Here is a 19147-nt window from a genome sequence, read left to right as displayed (position 1 = left end):
AAGCTGTGTCCACTGTTGTTCGAGATAATCGGCTCAAAGTAATCCTCATACAAAAGCGGCTTATTGTGAGTGATGCATTTTGTCTCCTTCAGTCTTATTCTGAGTGATGGGTTCTGGTCTCCTACAGTCTTATTTTGGGGTGACTTATTCTAGTCACTTATATTCCTCAAATATTCTTTGTTCAGAAAATGCTTTGCATGCTAAACATTAGAGAATTTTTTTGTTATCCCTTTAGTTGAGGAGATGAATAGAATGGTTAGTGGTTTAAAAAGAACAATTAACATTTAAGTTGTGAATGAAGAAAGTACTTTATCACTTCTAAAAACGTTTTGTGGCTGGTGAGATGCTCACACAAGCATCAGGACCCGAGAGCAGATCCCCAGAACCCATGTAAAAGCCCCTACGCCGGTGGTACTGAGGCAGGAGGGTCCCTGGAGCTCACTGGCCAGCCTGTATAACCAGTTGGTGAGTTTCAGGTTCAGAGAGAGACCCTGCCTGAAAAATAAGGTGGAGAGTGATTGAGGAAGGCCCCCAACATTGACCTCTGGCCTCCAGAGCACTCTCAAGAAACACACATACACTCAAGAACACACACACACACACACACACACACACACACACACACACACGCACACACGCACACACACACACCCCTTTCAATCTACCAAACAGAAACATGCATCAGAATCTCTGATGGTTTGTTAGAAGCTAGTGGATGGACTCCGTGCTCACAGGCACTGAGTAGATGGGTCTGTACTCAGAATAGCCTGGTTCCCAGCTTCTGGGATGCTAGCTTTCTACCACTGTTCAGACTGGGAGGCTTCTTTCTGCTTTTCCTTTTCATGCTCTTGTTTAAAGAGTGTGGGTGAGCAAAAGACAAGCTCTGGGGTGGAAATTCTTATCCCTTTTATTCAGGAATGTATTCTAGACACCTACAACATAGAGGGAAGATGAGAGTATTATTTTTAAAAAGTTTCTTTCTTCTTTTCTTTTGGTGTGTGTGTGTAGGTGTGCTCACTGTGTGAGTGCATATGTGGAGGCCAGAGATTGGCCAGATGCTTTCCTCTGCATTTTCCACCACGTCTTAGTCACTGTTCTATGGCTGTGAAGAACCACTGGGACCATGATAACTCTTATGAAGAAAGCATTTAGTTGGGGCTTACTTACAGTTTTAGAGGTTTAGTCCATAATCATCCTAATGGGAAGCATGGCAGCATTTAGCCAGGCTCTGGAGCAGTAGCTGAGAGCTATGTCCTGATCCTCAGGCAAAGAGAGAGAAAGAGAGAGACAGTCAGACAGACTCTGGGCTTATTATGGGCTTTTGAAACCTCAAAGCTAAACCCAAGTGACACACTTCTTTGAATAAGGCCATACCTACTCCAACAAGGCCACACCTCTTAATCCTTCTAATCCTTTTAAATAGTGGACTCCCTGTTGACTGAGCATTTGAATATATGAGCCTATGGGGGCAACTCTTATTCAAACCACCATACACTATTTTTTGCCATTTTGGCTATAGTGGCTGGCCAGAGTGTTCCCAGGATAAGCTGGTTTCAGTTCCCCCGAGCTGGAACAATAGACCTGCCACCATTCCCTGTTTTTATGTTGGTGCTGGGCACACAAGCTCCCATTCTCATGCTTCTGTGGTAAACGCTCTACTGACTAAGCCATCTCCCCAGCCTGAGAAAATAGTTTTCTGTCTTTTTGAGACAGTCTCATTATGTAGTCCTGGCTTGCCTGGAACTCACTACATAAACCAGGCTGGCCTCAAACTCACAGAGATCTACCTGCCTCTGTTTCCTGAGTACTGGGATTAAGGCGCGTGCCACCACACCCCGCTAAGTTGAAAGAATTTTATGATGAAAACCAGTATACTCACCGTTTAGATTGTTTTGTTAACATTTTCCATACTTTGTGGGGGGGGGCAGAGTGGGGTGAAGGAGTTGAGACAGGGTCTCCTGTGAATTCCTGGGCCCTCTGTGTCGTCTCTCCTGTTCTAAAACAGCAGGCATGCAGCACTACCGTTTCTGGATTCTTCCCTTTTCCTTCTCTTTGTGACGTTGGGGTTGAACTCAGGCCCACACTCAGCACGGGCCGAACCCCAGCCTATTGTCTCTGGTGTTCCATTTGTTTGTTTGAGGCAGGCCCTCCATGTGTACCTCAGGCCGTCTCCATCTGGTGATCCTGCGGCTCAGCTTCCCAAGTGCTGGGCTTACAGCCATGCACCGCCATGCCTGCCTCCTACCCGTCTCTTAGTAATGGGTTTCAAAGCAAGTTGCAGATGTCAAGATGGTTCTTAAATACTCATTAAGTAGAGTTTAATATTAACGCATAGTTCTCGGAAGATGTAATTTATACAGGATGAAATTTGCATATGATCAGAATAACACTCACACATGTACTTAGCTTCCGCAGCTGCTCATTCCTGTGCACCCAAGCCTTTGTTTGATTTAAGACATCACCATCACACCAAAGCATCCCATAATGCTTCTTCCTAGTCAGGGCCCACTCCTGACCCCAGCCCTAAAGGTAACTGATAGCTGATGTAAATAAATCCATTTAGCCTCTTCTAGAATTTTATCTTTTCCAGGCTGGCCTGGAACTCACAGAGATCCATCTACCTGTGTCTCTTGAGTACTGATATTTAAGGTGTGTATCACCATACCCAGCCATTGTATTTTTAAAAAATTCTTATTTTATCCCCACCCCACCCCACCCCCGTGTGCGTGTGTGATGTGCACGTGAATGTGACAGCTTGTTCGTGACTGGGTACTCCTGTGGAGCTCAGAGGGCAACTTGCTGGAGCAGAATTTCTCCTTCCATCTTGTTGAGACAGGATCTCAGCATCTTGTTTCTGCTGCTGCACTGAGCACTCCAGGCTAGCTGGCCAGTGAGCGCCCAGGCAATTCCTCTCTCTGCCTCTCTTCCCAATTCCAGATGCATGCCACTGCAGCCAGCTTTTTACGTGAGTTCTGAGGATTGAATTCAGGTCATCAGGCTTGTGTGGCAAGCCCTTCTACCCACTGAGAAGCCCTTACTATTATGTAGCCAGGATGGCCTTGAATTCCTGAGCCTCCCTCCACAGCCTCCCTCCACAGATAACCACCATACTAGGCCAAGAGTGCTTTTTGTTGCTTTTCAAGACGGGCCTTCAGGATGTAGCCCTGGCTGTCCTGGAACTCCCTGTGTAGATCAGGCCTGCCTCTGCCTCTGCCTCCTGAGTGCTGGGATTAAAGGCATGCAGCGCTCTTCCTGGCTAAGAGTACATTTTAAAAAGAGGCTAAAATTATGGCTCATACAGGTAGAAAACAAACTGTCAAAGATTTCTTTTTACTTACTAGTTAAAGAACCAGTAAGGTGTTCAGACCAGCTGGAAAACTCAAAGTCTCATCCACTTAGAGTCAGATAAGGCATAAAATGAATTTATAAATTAATAGAAATTGTTACTAGACCCAAATCTGGGCTGCCCTGCTGTAGATATCATTCTGTATGCTGTGAATGTGTGTTGCTCTGATTTGGTTAATAAATAAAATGCTGATTGGCCAGTAGCAGGCAGGAAGTATAGTATAGGTGGGATAAGCAGAGAGAATTCTGGGAACAGGAAGGCTGAGTCAAGAGTCGCCAGCCAGACATGAAGGAAGCAAGATGTGAAGGCAGAACTGAGAAAAGGTATCAAGCCACATGGCTAAACATAAATAAGAATTATGGGTTAGTTTAAATGTAAGAGCTAGTCAGTGGTAGGCCTGAGCTAATGGCTGAGCAGTTTTAATTAATATAAGCTTCTGAGTGATTATTTTATAAGCGGCTGCGGGGTCCTTGGTGCCGGGTGAGCACAGGAAAACCTTCAGCTATACTGTCCACTCTTGAAAGCCACTAACTGAGGGACTGGAGTGAGTGGGAAGATACCAGGTTTATTCAAGGGCCAGCATCTTGAGAAGATGGAGGGGTTATGGTCCTCAGTGTTCCATCTCAGATAATTCAGGGGCATAAAGGGCTTTTCTAGGGAGGGAAAGGCTATGTAGGGAGACGGTACTCAGGAAAGCTGTGTCTGTATGGGGCCTTCATCATCCAGGCATCCCTTTTCCCTCAGAAGTAGAACATCTCAACAGACTTCAGCCTCCTGGGGCTAGTGCCAGTTAAACTTCACCACAGTTTACGTGCTTTTTGTTAATTGGTACTCAGAACTGAAGACCTAGGCCAGAGATTGCATATTTGGATGATGTCTGAAGATCTTCAGGTGTTCTGGGTTCTTAAATCTAAATAAATCTTAATTATTTAGGTGTACCTTCTTTTTAGAACTGAGGAGGCCAGGTTGAAGCGGGGGGCATCACCCTTGCCAAAGGCATTGGGAGGGAAGGTAGCTTCCGGCAAGGCTGAAGCTTCCCAAAGGAGATGTGGCCGCTGCAGACCCACGGTGTCCACAGCATAAGGATGAAGGTATTCCGTTCAGTGTGCCTGTCTGTGGTGGGAGCTGTTTCCAGCCCTGTCAGTTTGCTAGCTAAGGATACTCACTGTCTGCAGAGTCGTGAAGTAGCAGAGGTGTGGATGGTCTAGCCAAGACCAGGGCTTTGTCTGATATGTGCGTTTCCATGTATGTATGCATGCATATATTTTATTTAGTTACATGTGTGTCTGTGCATGATTTTTGTCCTGAATATTTGAAAGTAAGATGAAGACATTGTCTCCTAAGAATGACTTCTGTGTAAAGGCAACAACATCGTCTAAAAAAGAAAAATAATTCTATAATGCTATCTGACATCCTGTTTATGTTTTCATTTCCTCTATAGCCTGAGATTTAGAAGAAAAATAAATGATACATATTTACGTATTTGTGTGTACACGTGAGCATGAACTTGGGCACATGAGCCACAGTGTGTTCATGGAAGGTCGGAGGACAAATCACAGGGGTCAGTTCCTGCTGTCATGTATGTCTCAGGGATTGAACTCGGGTGGTCAAGCGCCTTAACCCACTCAACCGTCATGCTAGCCTTTTTATTTTTAATTAACAGCCTTTGGTTATGTGTTTAAATAGGATCCAATAAAAGCTCACTTATTCGAGGCTATTTTTAAATATTAAAGAGCTGGTCTCTTGGGAATTAATCTTCCATGCCTGCTCCTGGCCTTGGAACCGTGTCATGTAGCAGTGTTTCTAAGGTAGATCGGATGGATGCTCTGGGCTCCATCCTTTCCCCGAGAAGCGGCTAGTGTTCACTGAGATGATGGTGAGCAGTGTGCCCGTGCTCTGGGGAGCCGTGCCTAGGGCCCTTTGCTGTTTATGCAGAAGAAAAGGATCAGTTGCTATGGGGCTGTTCGACTGGTAACCACCTGTGGGGATTTTTATGGAGAAAGGAGAGATTAACTAGAATCGTTGGATTGAAAGGAAGCAGGGAAATTAAAGAAAAGGTGAGGAGAGGTCAGAAGAGGTGCACACACACCTGTGTTTCCTTCTTTCTGTGTGTGACAATCCCTGAATCGAAGGATTTTGTTGTTGTTGTTGCTGTTGTTTATAGAATTCAGGTTTCAGAGCCAAAGAGTTTTCACACTTCTTCATGCTTTTAGCCAACAATAACAACAACAGCTTCGCAATCACCTTCAACCCCTCAGTATTTCTTTCTTTTTGTTTATTTATTTTTGTGATGTGCTGGGGAGTTGAGCCTAAAGCCTCATGCATGGTAAGCAAATACCTTTACCATCCCAAGTCTAGTTCACCTGTGTTTAAGGGGTGTGGGGGCAGGGGAGAGGGAGAGGGAGAGAGAGTGGTGTATGCATGTCTTGGGTGTACGGGTGGGTGTGCCTGTGCACACTCAGGTAGAGGACAGAGTGTCCCATCGCTCTCTGCCTTATTCCTTTGAGAACTGTCCCTGAACCTGGAGCTCTTGGGGCAGCCAGCAAGGCCTAGGGATCTTCCTGTCACCATCTCCCATAGCCTGGGGTTACGGGTGTGGGCAGGACCATGTCCAGCCTGGTATGTAGGTGCTGGTGTCGAACTCAGGTCTTCAAGGTCACACAGCAAGTGATTTTACACACTGAGTCATCTCTCCAGCTCCTGAATTGAATATTAAATTACGTTAATTTTTTTTGTTTCCTTGTATTGTTTTTTCAAGACAGGGTTTCTCTGTGTATAGCCTTGGCTGTCCTGGAACTTTCTCTGTAGACCAGGTTGGCCTTGAACTCACAGAGAAATTAAATTATTTTTTAATGTATTTATTTTATTCTTATGTGTATGGTGTTTTGTTCACATGTATGTCTGTGCACTAGGTGCCTGTCTGGTTCCCTCGGAGGTCAGCAAAGGGCATTGGATTCTCTAGAACTGGAGTTATGGACAGTTGTGAGCCACCATGTAGGTTCTGGGACTCGAACCTGGGTCCTCTACAAGAACAAGTGCTCTTAACCACTGAACCAGCTCTCCAGCCCCTAAACTGAAGACTTTAATAATCTACTTACTAATTTTAAAGGTTTATTTTATTTATTATGTACACAGTGCTCTGCCTGCATGTATGCCTGCGGGCCAGAAGAGGGCATCAGATCTCATTACAGAGGGTTGTGAGCCACCATGTGGTTGCTGGGAATTGAACTCAGAACCTCTGGAAGAGCAGTCAGTGCTCTTAACCTCTGAGCCATCTCTCCAGCCCCCATCTGCTTATTTTTCAAACAGAGTTCCACCGCGTAGCCCTAGTTTGCCCAGAGCTTGCTGTGCAGACCAGGCTAGACTCGAACTTGCGTTGATCACTCTTTCTCTGTCTCTTGAGCATTGGCATCACGGGTACATGCCACCATGCCCAACTAGATTTTAATAAGAATTTAAGAGAATTTGACTGTCAAGTTTTCTTCCATGATTCTGTCCCACAAGGTCCATTTCTCATGGCACTGGGGGGTTGGAAGTCCCCAAGGCCATGTCTAGGTTTGGGGTTCAGTATCGGGACTTGGAGAACTCAGGAGATGTTAAGTTTATTGAAACAGTGATACAAAGGAACATCGTCACAGACACGAAGCTCTTGGGCCAAATCTGGAGGAAAAGGGAGACAGCTTTGCAGTGTGGTATGTCAGTGGAGTGAAGGAGAAGAGAACAGTCTGTCTTCTGGTGTGAGGCTCTCTGACTGGACCCACAGACTTCTGGATGACAGATTAACAAGAGCAAAACAGAAGTTTATGCATTTGGTTTTGTGTTTTTAAATGGAGTCTAACTGTGTAGCCCAGGCTGGTCTTGAACTTGCTATGTAGCTGAAGCCGGCGTCGAATGCCCAGCCTCCTTAGTGCCACCATCCCCAGCCACAAATAGAAGTTTATGAACATGTGTGAACATACACACACATGACCACCCAGTGAAGAGTAACCCAGTGGTGTGGACAAAGGAAAGTTTGGGCAGACAGGAGAAAAGGTGTGGGGAGAGAGAGAGCATTATGGGCACTTAGGTCTGTAAATGTATTGCCTCAGTTTCCCCGTATTGCAGAGAAACAAGACAACAAATTAGTAAAGGAAAATGGATTTTTACAGTTTATTTATTTACAGTTTGGCCAGAACTGGGGAGAGAAAAGTTCTTAGACCCTGTCTGCCTTTGATATAGCAGTGTTAGAGCTTTATAGAAAATATAAAAGGAGACATGTCTGCGCGACTTAGCTGTGCGATGAGGTGCAGAACTATGCGGTCTCTCCTGGGGTCCAAGATCTCCTCCCCTGGCCCCAGGCTTCAGCCCGTTCTTCCCGAGCAAAGGTTCCCAGAGAAGCCTAAATTCTTCGGAGTCCATTGTTTCAGGGCCCCCATGTCACTGCGGCCAGCCCTGGCTTTTCCTTGCTCATCCTTCGATCCTGAGGATTTGGGATGCTCTGTTACAGTCTGTTGGTGGCTTGGTGTGAAAAATTGTTGAAATTTGCATTTGCATGTGCCTGAAAGAAATGTCAGGAGAGGTCAGCAGCCAGAGTTAGAGGACGTTCAGTTGGTGTCAGATCACCGTGCGTAAGAACCCCTTCTCTGTAGCCTCTGGCCCTAGTGACTTTCGAAAGGGCTGGCCCCAGGGCCTCCGTTTTGACTGGCAGTGTGCCCCTTGCCTCAGAACGGTTTTTCTCTGAAGACATCGATGCTAACCGCCTTGTGGTTTGTTTTTAATTCTCCCTCCTTGGTGTGATGAGGCTTGGCCCTTTGATCTGATCTATGTTGGGGGGCTGGGAAGGAAGAAGTACGGCAGGCAGGCAGGACGCCAGCCAGTGCCAGAGGCCCCTTTTCTAGGCCAAACAAAAGCAACTGTTTAGAAGGAAGGGCTCTTAGGCTAAGTTTACCTGGTGTCTTCGGAAATTTTATGAATGCTGAGTCCCTTTTCATTAGGCCTTTTCCTTGACAGATTGTGTGGTGGAAGCTTTTCCTTATCTTTCATGAGTATGAAGATTATATGTACTAAAGATTGATTGATTGGGGGTGAGTGAGACGGGTCTTACTATATATAGCCCTGGCTGTCCTGGAACTCATTCTGTAGAGCAAGCTGGCCTCCAACTCATAGAGCTGTGCCTACCTCTGCCTCCCGAGTGCTGGGATTAAAGGATGTGCCAGTGTGTGTGTGTGTGTGTGTGTGTGTGTGTGTGTGTGTGTGTGTGTGTGTGTGTGTGTGTGTATGGCACTGTGCAGGAGTCTGCAGAGATCAGAAAAGGCATTGGGTCCCCTGGAACTGGAGTTAGAGATGGTTGTGAGCTACCATGTGGGTGCCGGGAACTGAACCTGGGTCCCCTGCAAGAGCAGCAAGCACTCTTCACCATTGAGCTATCTCTCCAGCTCCCATATTAAAATACTTTACACCACAGCAAACTCATGCTTGGCCACCTCCATAGGTCAAACAAATGTAAAAAAAAAAAAAAAAAAAAATACGTTTGGGTTTTTGTATGTATTCATTTTTCAGATACATTTAAAATCATGCATTTTGATTAACAAAGCCTTTTTTGTTTTGTTTTGAGACAGGGTCTTGCTATGTAGCCCAGGCTGGCATTAAACTCACTATTCTTCTGCTTTCTACCTTTGCCTCCCTGGTGCTGAGATTATGGGCATGTGCCACTATTCCTGGCAAAAATATATAACTACTTAAGAGGCAAAGAATTATCTGTTCATTTGTGTAACAGCTGAGCTGTCATAGGTGTCCATTAGCATTCACAACTTCAGTGATCACTATCAGTCTGCTACTGGATGCACTGAAGTGAAAAGGTGTGATTAGGAAGGCCACAGGTAAATGACAGTATGTTGGGAATATTTTTATTATTTTCCCCTGAGCATGATGGCCTATCTCCACATTCCTGTCAGGTATTTTAGTGTAGACATAAACCTCCATTCTCCTGTTCGGTGTTTGACTGCTTATGTTGCCCGAGTGAGAGCGGAAGCAGTTCTTGACCGGACAGTCTCTCCCCAGGTGGCCAAGTGGCAGAGTCCCGGGGAGAGGATGGATGGAGCTTCAGGTAGCATTTGGACATTATCCGGACTGAATAGGCTGTGATTGTTAGTGAGTGTTTCTCACAGCTGGGCTTGTTTCTATGAAGTTTTGTCATCTCGGGTGTAGAACAGTATGATATGCCACAGGCAAACCCTGATTTAATGTTCTTGCCCCCGTGTGCTACATGTGCGTTGCCCTAGCTCACTGGTTGACAGCCCAGGGCGGCACGGCAGGAACACTCTCTGTGTTCCATTTACTCTGGTGCTTTGCATTATTCCAAGGCGCGTATTTGGAATGGATGTGTAAGGAATCTGGGACAATGTTCTGTTTTTCCTAAGTCATGTTTGATGCTGACTTCGGTCTGTTACTTGCAGTATTAAGAATTCTTAACCACAGCATCCCTCAAACTCATGTTCAAATACAAATACCAAAACATATCTTAAAACCAAATATAAATAAATTTTAGGTGGTTGCCATTTTCAGATGGTCACATCACCACTCTCCTCATTAATGCAAGTAAGTTTTACATATTTGTCAAAGGAGCTAGACTCTCTCATCAATGGATGTTTCAGAAATAATGTTTTTGTTTAAGTTTCCCAGGGAGAGCTCATGGGCTGTACACCTGAGTGATAGAACACATACCTAGCATTCTTAAGGCTCTGTGTCCATCCTCTGCATTGCAAAAAAGGAGGATCATTTCTTAGGAACAAGATCATTATATATCTTACAATCTCAAGGAGAACTCAGTATGGAGGACAGGAATGAGAGGAAGCTGGGTGTGGTAGTGTACATTCGTGGTCCCAGTACTTGGGAGATGGAGGCAGGATCAGGAGTTGAAGGTTGTCCCCAGCCATGTAGTGAGTTTGAGACCAGCCTGGGCTACATGAGACCCTGATACTGCTCTTTGGACCCAAGTTCAGTTCCCGACACCCCTGCCAGTCAGTTCACAATGCCTGTAACTCCAGCTCCAGGGAACCCAACACCCTCTTTACACACACACACACACACACACACAAAAAAAAAAAAAAAAAAAAAATCTAAAACATAAAACTCAATAAAGGCCAGGCGGTGGTGGCGCACGCCTTTAATCCCAGCACTCGGGAGGCAGAGGCAGGCGGATCTCTGTGAGTTTGAGGCTAGCCTGGGCTACCAAGTGAGTTCCAGGAAAGGCGCAAAGCTACACAGAGAAACCCTGTCTCGAAAAACCAAAAAAAAAAAATAATAATAATAATAATAAAAAAAAACTCAATAAAGAAGTGAGAAAGAAAGAAAAGAGGGAGGAAGAAAGGCCGAGAGATCTACCAGTGGTTTCTTTGGTGACCTGATTTTCTTAGATTCTTCATTTTGTGAGACTGTGGAGATACGTATGTGACAGAACCAGATTTTCTAATTCCTTGGCATTTTAGCGGTTGATATCCTTATAAATTCCTGGATGATTTTCATAATTTTATTTTATTTAAACTTCAACCTGACAATAACATGCAATCTTTGGCAGGAGTTAATTGTGTATTTGATTGACAGTTTCATAGAACAGGGAGAGTAAATCTTTCAAGGCTGGGAATATAGCTGGTGGTGAGTGCTGCCTGCCATGTGCAGGCCCTGGGTTTGATCCCCAGCACAGAAACAAGAGAAAAAATGTATTTTAAGAGTAGGAGAGGATAAAAACAAAACATGGGAGATGGCTCAGTGGTTAAGAGCACTGCTTGCTCTTTCAGAGGATGTAGGTTTAATTCCTAGCATCCACATCATGGCTCACAACTGTCTATAACCCCAGTTCCAGGGGATTAGATGCCCTCTTCTGGCTTTCATGGGCACAAGATGTGCAAGTGCTGTATAGACATACATGCAGGCAAAACACCTTCCCCTTTAAAAAAAAAAAGTAGGGAAAGGAAAATAATTTTTCCTCTAGCCTTTAAATCCCCTCCCCATCTGTATCACAAAAGAAAATAAATTTGTTAATATGTATTCATGAAGATAGATACTTGGGGAGAAATGGTTGAGAATATAAGCTTATATAATACCTTCCACTAACCACAAAGGACAGTGTGTGTGTGTGTGTGTGTAAAGGTGACCAGGAAAAGGAAACAAGGGAAGGTTTGTGTAGATTTACATAGGTGCCTTTTCCATGTATTGGAGCTTTTTTGTGATTTAGTCCTTTTTTTCTTTCTGGTATTGAAGGTAACATTCTTTTTTTTTTTTAATTTTTATTTATGTGCATTGGTGTTTTGCCTGCATGTATATCTATATGAGGGTGTTGGGTATCAGGAACTGGAGTTACAGACATTTGGGAGCTGCCATGTGGGTGCTGGGAATTGAACCCAAATTCTCTGGAAGAACAAGTAGTGCTCTTAACTGCTGAGCCATCTCTCCAGTCCTGAGGGTAACCTTCTTACAGATGGATATTTTCTGCATAGATAAGAATTTCTCTTACAGAAGGATGTCTATCCTCTTCTTATTTACAGAGCTTCTCCTGAATCTGCAATACCTTAAAGGCAATACCATAGGCTCAAAACAATCCTTACGCATATAGAGGCAGATCCAGGTATCCTACTCAAGCAAAAGGTACCGTTACCATGTAGGGATCATGATCTGGTTCATTTTCTCTGCCAGTTACAAGAATTAAAAGGCAGGAAAGATCTCTAGCACTGACAGGTATCAGTAGAGAAGTCTCGAATAGAGCAAATAGGAGCAGACAGAACCAGCCTTTGAAGACAGGTTTTTATTGGGGGTGAAGAAACACACACAGCAGGCACACAGAGGGAAGACCTTCTGCAAAGCAGACATTGCTTCTTGAGGACTGGGAGTTTTTCAGTCTTTGAAAGGTCATCCTCCGATACCTGGGGTTGGTCAGTTTGAAGAAAGTCTGGTGGATGGTGGATTGGCCTACAACTGTTGTGTAAACTTGTCCTGATTTGGCTTTGGACTTGTTGAGTCAGCCATTAGCAAGGGACCTACTGGCAGGAGAAGAAGCCCACGGGCCTTTGTTTTACACTGCCAGGCTTTTGTCTCAGGTCTAGAGGATGAAGAAGCAAGCCGTCTTGGGAGTTCACCATTTTTATTACCTAGTCATGGACATCCATCTCCCTATTGCCTGCCTACCTGGGAGTCTGTCTACCTCCTCGTCCCTCAGTGTCTACCTTCCATTATTCTCCGAGTGACTGGTACTGGGAAGATGAACACCCAGACTGCCTTTAGTTTTGTTACTACATCCAAGATGGTTTCTCACCACTCAGAGGCTGGTATTTAGTCAAGAGTTGATAGGAAGGAAATGGGTTCATTCAAGCACCCTGAAAAGGAGAGGAGGAACGTCTTAGAGAACTCAGGACTGCAAATGGGCTCTTAGAGAGAAAGAAGAGGCGTGGGAGGGGGTGGTGGTGGTGGGGGGGGAGTTTAAGGACTGGGCAGGGCCTTCCTCATCTTCCTCACCCACAGCGTGAGTCGTATTCTTTTTTCCTGGCCAGTACATTACAGTCTGCCTGATCTTCTAAGGCTAGATCTCCTAAGGTTAGATCCTATCATTCTTTAGACAAACACAATTTAAACTTCCCAGCAGTCTGCATGCTTTGTGTAGTTGGTACACAGACTTAACAGTAGGCGGTACACATTTGCTGTTACCTGAAGGTCTCCAGTTACTCTAGTCTGGAAATCAAAAGAAATATTAGCAGTTAACAACTTGATCATTTACATGTGGCTTCTCTAGAATTTAGGGAGGAGAAGTCAAAGGGCCACATGGGAAGGGGCGGCCACTGTTACCATTTGGAGATCATGGATTGAATTACTGGAGACGCTTGTTCCACATCAGTGTGTTTTTATAAACAGGGTATAAATGGTAATCTCTCTCCATCTTTCTTCCTCTCCTCTCATCTTAATTTTACTGGAATTTTTGGGGAGCTCCATCTAGGGTTAGACCTGTTACTAGAAACTGAAATCCCTTTTTGGAGTTTTTAGTCTTATTAACAAAAGAATTTAAGAATGGCCTCAGCAGATGGGAGAGCTGGTGTGTCCCTGTCTCCCCTAACTCTGCCCTGGCAGCATGGGAGAGGTGGTCCTGGAAGTGTGGATGCAGGAGAACTGGCCTTGAAAGTGTGGATGCAGGAGAGCTGGCCTTGGAAGTGTGGATGCAGGAGAGCTGGCCCTGAAAGTGTGGATGCAGGAGAGCTAGCTGGTCCTGGAAGTGTGGATGCAGGAGAGCTAGCTGGTCCTGGAAGTGTGGATGCAGGAGAGCAGGCCCTGCACCTCATTTGGGCAATGCAGTAGAGCTAATTGGCCCTAGTTGCCTGGGTGAGGGAGAGCTGCCCTGAGGGTGTGAGAGTGGGAGAGCTGGCCCTGCCCCCAGGGCAGTGCTGGAGAGCTGGCCCTGGTGGTATGGATGCAGGAGAGCTGACCCTGATGGTGTGAGAGAGAGCTGGTCCTGGCCCTAGCCAACTACTATAGGTAGGAAAGCTGGTCCTACAGAACCAAAGCTGCAGGACCTCCATGACATAGGGCAGCAACAGTATATCCAAGAGAAGTTCCAGTGAGGGCCCAGTATCGATAGTGTAGAAGAAGCCAGAGGCCTCGAACCAGTCCAGTGACTCATTGCAATGAACACTTGCAGTAAAGCTGTTTGGGTAGAAAGGCAGATAGGGTGACACACCGTGACACACTGCAGCTTCCACAGAAAGATGGCTTTTTGGTTTTGTTTGTTTTTTTTTTTTTTTTGTTTTTTTTTTTTTTTTTTTTTTTTGGTTTTTCGAGACAGGGTTTCTCTGTGTAGCTTTGCGCCTTTCCTGGTACTCGCTTTGGAGACCAGGCTGGCCTCGAACTCACAGAGATCCGCCTGCCTCTGCCTCCCGAGTGCTGGGATTAAAGGCGTGCGCCACCACCGCCCGGCTGGTTTTGTTTTTTTAATGTATTTTTTATCATATTTATTTTTTGTTTTCTTCTAGGGGTGAGGTTTCAAGGGCAGAGGGCAGATACAGAGGGGCAGGGAGATGAGTGGGATTGGGTGCATGATATGAAATTCACAAAGAATCAGTAAAAAGTTAAAACAAAAAAAAAAAGAACAACCTCAGAGAAAAACCTGAGGACAATTTCATTAGAGTTTAAAAGCAATAAATATTGCAGAGCAGGCAAAGCTGTGGATCTGAGCAGCTGTCCAGAGGAGGGAAATGGAGGGAGAAAGAGAGATCCACACCTTTTGTTAGGCACTCAGGCAAAGCAGTGCAGATTGACATGGCAGGAGGCAGGGTGATGGGCTTCATCAGAAGAGTGTGAGAGTCCCAGCTGTCCAGGAAAACGTGTCTAAGCTTTGGCAGGTATCCAAAGAAAAGAAAAAGTTCAACAAGGAGGTGTGTTGGCCGGGTGGCGGTGGTGGCACACGTCTCTAACTCCAGCACTGGGAGGCAGAGGCAGGTGGATCTCTGAATTTGAGGCCAGCCTGGTTTATAGAGCAAGTTCCAGAACAGCCAGCGCTACACAAAGAAACCCTGTCTGGGGTGGGGGTGGGGGACACACGGACACGATGTGCTTTTTGGAGTAGTTTGGAAAAATAGGAAGACCTAAGCAGAGCCCTCTGGCGTAGTTCTGTAAGAAACTATTGAGAGTGAGGATCTGGGGAAGGGAAAGCACGTTAGCTCCTTAAAGGGATAATTATTCCTTCCATATTTTTAGCATGGCTTAAGGTGAATCAGCCTTCCTTAGGGATGGTCTCCATCAGGTGATTGACAGGTCCAGCTGGGTTCACTCTTATGTTCCCGGGTAGTTTGGAATGTTAGATCTTAACCCAAGGCCAGAGGTGGATTGTATTCTTTTGACCCGGAGGAAATAGCTTGCCTTTAATGGGCCTCCCTAGAGCCCTGATCAAGACTGCTCTGACGTTCTCACCTCTGAATAGGTAACCTTAAAATCATTGAGGAATGGGCTAAGTTAGGGAGTGAGTAAACCCCATTTTCACCATGACGGTCTAGAGAACCGGTTCTGTTCACCAGAAAGGATTATTGTTGTAATGGAGTTTCATCCCCAACCTCATGGTCTGGCCAGTCATTTGTCAGCTGATGTAAGCTAGAGTTACCTGGGAAGAGGAGCCCCCAACTGAGAAGATGCCTCCATTCAGACTGCCTGTAGGCAAGTCTGTAGGGCTTTTCCTTTTTCATTCATTCATTCATTCATTCATTCATTTATTTATTTTTATTCTCTTTTTGTTTTTTGGTTTTTTGAGACAGGGTTTCTTTGTGTAGTCCTAGCTGTCTGTAGACTAGGCTAGCCTTGAACTCAGAGATCCACCTGCCTCTCCCTCACAAGTGCTGGGATTAAGCATTTTCTTGAGCAGTGATTGATGTGGGCTGGCCCAGCCACCCCACTTTGGGGTAGGGTGGGGGTGGAGTAGCGCCATTCCTGGGCAGGTGGTCCTGAGTTGTGTAATAAAGGCTGCTCGAGTCATGGGAAGCAAGCCAGTAAACAGTGTTCCTCTGTGGCCTCCATGTTCCTGCCCTGACTTCGCACAGTGATGGAGTGTGACCTGAGAGTTGTAAGATGAAATAAACCCGCTCCTCCCCGAGTTGCTTTTGGTTATGGTGTTTCATCCTAGCAACAGAAACCTGAACTAAGACAAGCCTCCAGACAGGCGCTCATTTAGGAGATAAGAAAACCAGAGGCCCCATTCAGGCGTTCCTGGCTAGAAAACCAAGGACAGGGTTGGGGATTTAGCTCAGTGGTAGAGCGTTTGCCTAGCAAGCCCAAGGCCCTGGGTTCGATCCTCAGATCAAAAAAAAAAAAAAAAACCTTAAAAAAAAAAAAGAAAACCAAGGACATTTCTGGAATTGTTGTTTTTGGGATCCCTGCCCCTAAACGGCCTCTCCAGTTTCTACCTCCTGCTTGTCATGCTCTAGAGCCTCTCAATGCCTGTGTAGTACAGAAGTGTGCTCAAAAAACTTAAGACTTAGACATTTGTGGCAATAGGAAGAAAAGTCGATAGCGTCTCATCTACGTGTTTTCTCTCTTCCATGTCCTGCTGCCTTATCAGGCCAAAGTAGAAGAACGGATCCAGGAGGTCTTCAGTTCTTACAAGTTTAACCACCTAGTACCAAGGTAAGCTGTGAGTTGGGCTTGGGGCCTGAGGGAACTGTTTCTCTTTCCTCCTTGCCTTCACTTAGCCAATCATGGGGGCATTTCCCCCGCCAGCTGGACTAAATCTCTGCATCATCAGAACTGGAGATCAGGCGGTTGTGAGCCACCTGATGCGGTGCTGGAAACCACATTCAGGTCCTCTGGGAGAGCAGCAAGTGCTCTTGACCATGGAGTCAGCTCTCAAGTCCCTAGAATAGTTCTCTTTGACACTATCCAAATTAAATGTGGAGACACCAGGTAGTCCGCTGGAGTTAAGATGCAGTGTGGCCTGAAATCCTACCTCCCCTTGCTTGACATCTTCAGTTAAGGAGGCACAAGACGTAGAAATTCATTCTCTTATTTGCCTTGCAATGCTGGGGTTCGAACCCAGGGCCTCACATGGACGTCACACACCGACAGCCTAGAAACAACCCTTCAGTGTTCGGGATGGGCAATCTTCAGAATTCTACATGGTCCTTGGGCCAAGGCCATAAAAGTCTTGTGAGACTGCTTCATCAGGAAACAGGGTTGATCTCTACAGAGGCCTGTCTGTTCTCTCCAGGTGAGAAGCACCTGTTGTTGCAGGACCCTGACCCAAGATGGAGAACCTGGTCGGACTCTTAGCTAGAAGAGTCTTTCTCTAGCCTGCCAGACTGTATCTCTGCATTACCCAAAGCTGAGATCTCAGTCAGAGGAACTATTCCTTCTGCCAAAGCTGGAGCTCAGTAAACGACATTTATGTCAACAGCTCAGGAAATAAGATTCGATGTTGATTTCCGCTGCCTCCACACAAACCTGCTCCAGCTTCTCTCCCCCAGAGGTGGTTGGACTTGGTGATGGTGAAGGATGTGATTGTTTAGGAAGGCTTTGCTGTTAGCTGTTGTGCCCACAGATGACTCACCTGATTGAGCTCTGAGTCATGTCTCCTGCCTGGGGCTCTGTGTTCCCACGCAAGGGACCTGTGACATCTGACACTCCTTTTCATTCCCCATCCAAACAGATCCTTTGGACTCTGTCATTCTAATGGGATGAGGAAGGCTGAGGGGCTGCTGTCTGGAAGGGTCCTTTGGGGAGTGGTGAGGGAGGACAGTAAGTAAGAGAGACCCCACCTCTAGTTCACAGAACTTAGGTCAGGTGTGGGTGGAAAACAGTGTTCTTCTTGGGCTTGGAACTGTCCAGAAACAGAATATATCAGATTTCTGGGATTGTTTCAGGAATTATAGCTTCCAAGCTTCCAATTTTTATCCTTTCTCTCTCTCTCTCTCTCTCTCTCTCTCTCTCTCTCTCTCTCTTTGAGACAAGGTTTCTCTGTGTAGCTTTGTGCCTTTCCTGGAACTCGCTCTGTAGCCCAGGCTGGCCTTGAACTCACAGAGATCCGCTTGCCTCTGCCTCCCAAGTGCTGGGATTAAAGGTGTGTGCCACCACCACTGGCCAAAGTGAGTGTCTTTTTTTTTTTTTGAGACAGGGTTTCTCTGTGTAGCTTTGCGCCTCTCCTGGAACTCACTTGGTAGCCCAGGCTGGCCTCGAACTCACAGAGATCCGCCTGGCTCTGCCTCCCGAGTGCTGGGATTAAAGGCGTGCGCCACCACCGCCCGGCTGAAGTGAGTGTCTTAAAGGAAGATAATTAGTGTGTTAATTGATGTAGAGATGTTACACATTTTGGCTAAATAGCTGAATATATCAATCAGAATATCAATGTAGACAGAATGAGCTAGGGTATAAGGGTCAATCTAGGGCATGAGTTAGTGTGGTAAAGTACTTGCCAGAATTCACCAGGCATTCTGGGTATTCTTTAATACCCGGAACACCCCCCACCAAGGACTAAATCTAAAAATATATCAGAATTTTAAATTATCATTACAATTTTAACATTTTAGTAGTCAAAATTTAAGTCTTGGCTAGGAGGTATAGTGAAATGGTAGAATATTTGTCTAGCATTATGAGGCCCAGAGTTGTACCACAAAACAAAATAAAACAACTCCCAAATAACAGCAAACCAAAGGACAAACCCCACATTTCAGACAGAGTCTGACAGTATGATTTGAGAATGGGCCATGGCTCTCCACCATGCGTATCCAGATGTTGCCAGTGCACCTAGGTGACATAGCCTGTTTGTATTTCTAAGGTCGTGATGATGATCAGATGTGACATCCTGTCCGGACCACTGGCTGTGCACAGGTCCAGGAATGCCCGCAGCCATGCTTAGGCAGGCATTTATTATTCAGCCGGCTAGAACCAGAGCCAGGAAACAGATGCGGCTGAAGTTCCAGGCTGACGCCGAATGCTGCTGCATTCTACTGCTAATCCCCTTTCCAGAAATGACTTTTCTGTCAGGATTTGGGTGTGTGCCTGTAATCCTAACACTAGGTCGGGGAGTAAAGGCAGGAAGACCAGGACTTCAAAGTTTTCCTCAGTTCAAGACCAAGACTGGCCTGAATTACAGGAGACCTTGTCTCAAAAAGGGGGAAAAAAGAAAAAGAGAAAAAGAAAAGATGTATGGCTGCTCTCTCTGACTGTGACATGCGCACTTGTCCTGGAGTGAGGGAGTCAGTACCGAGATGCTCCCTTCTCTTCTTTCTTCTTTCTGTGGCCTGGGTTGAATTTAGGACCCTCTCTGCATACTAGGGGCTCTACCAGTGCCCTGTCCCCTCACCC

The 19147-nt window shown here is 45.8% G+C and overlaps 1 protein-coding gene across 2 annotated transcripts in view; it reads left to right on the top strand.

Moving 5' to 3' along the window:
- Window positions 1-19147, top strand: part of Fntb (farnesyltransferase, CAAX box, beta) — a 104540-nt gene that overhangs the window by 27224 nt on the left and 58169 nt on the right. The window contains exon 2 of one of the 2 annotated variants that reach the window (XM_052739536.1): window positions 16410-16474. The exons of the other annotated variant lie outside the window; for it this stretch is intronic. Within the exon in view, the coding sequence (XP_052595496.1) occupies window positions 16410-16474 (65 nt within the window). The remainder of the gene's footprint in view (window positions 1-16409; window positions 16475-19147) is intronic. 2 annotated transcript variants of the gene reach the window in all.

The sequence above is a fragment of the Peromyscus californicus genome, unplaced genomic scaffold (assembly GCF_007827085.1).
Source record: "Peromyscus californicus insignis strain IS unplaced genomic scaffold, ASM782708v3 Scaffold_15__1_contigs__length_86483966, whole genome shotgun sequence".
NCBI classification, from domain to species: domain Eukaryota; kingdom Metazoa; phylum Chordata; class Mammalia; order Rodentia; family Cricetidae; genus Peromyscus; species Peromyscus californicus.
Note: the sequence above shows the minus strand (reverse complement) of the source record. Positions and strands in the feature narration are given on the sequence as shown.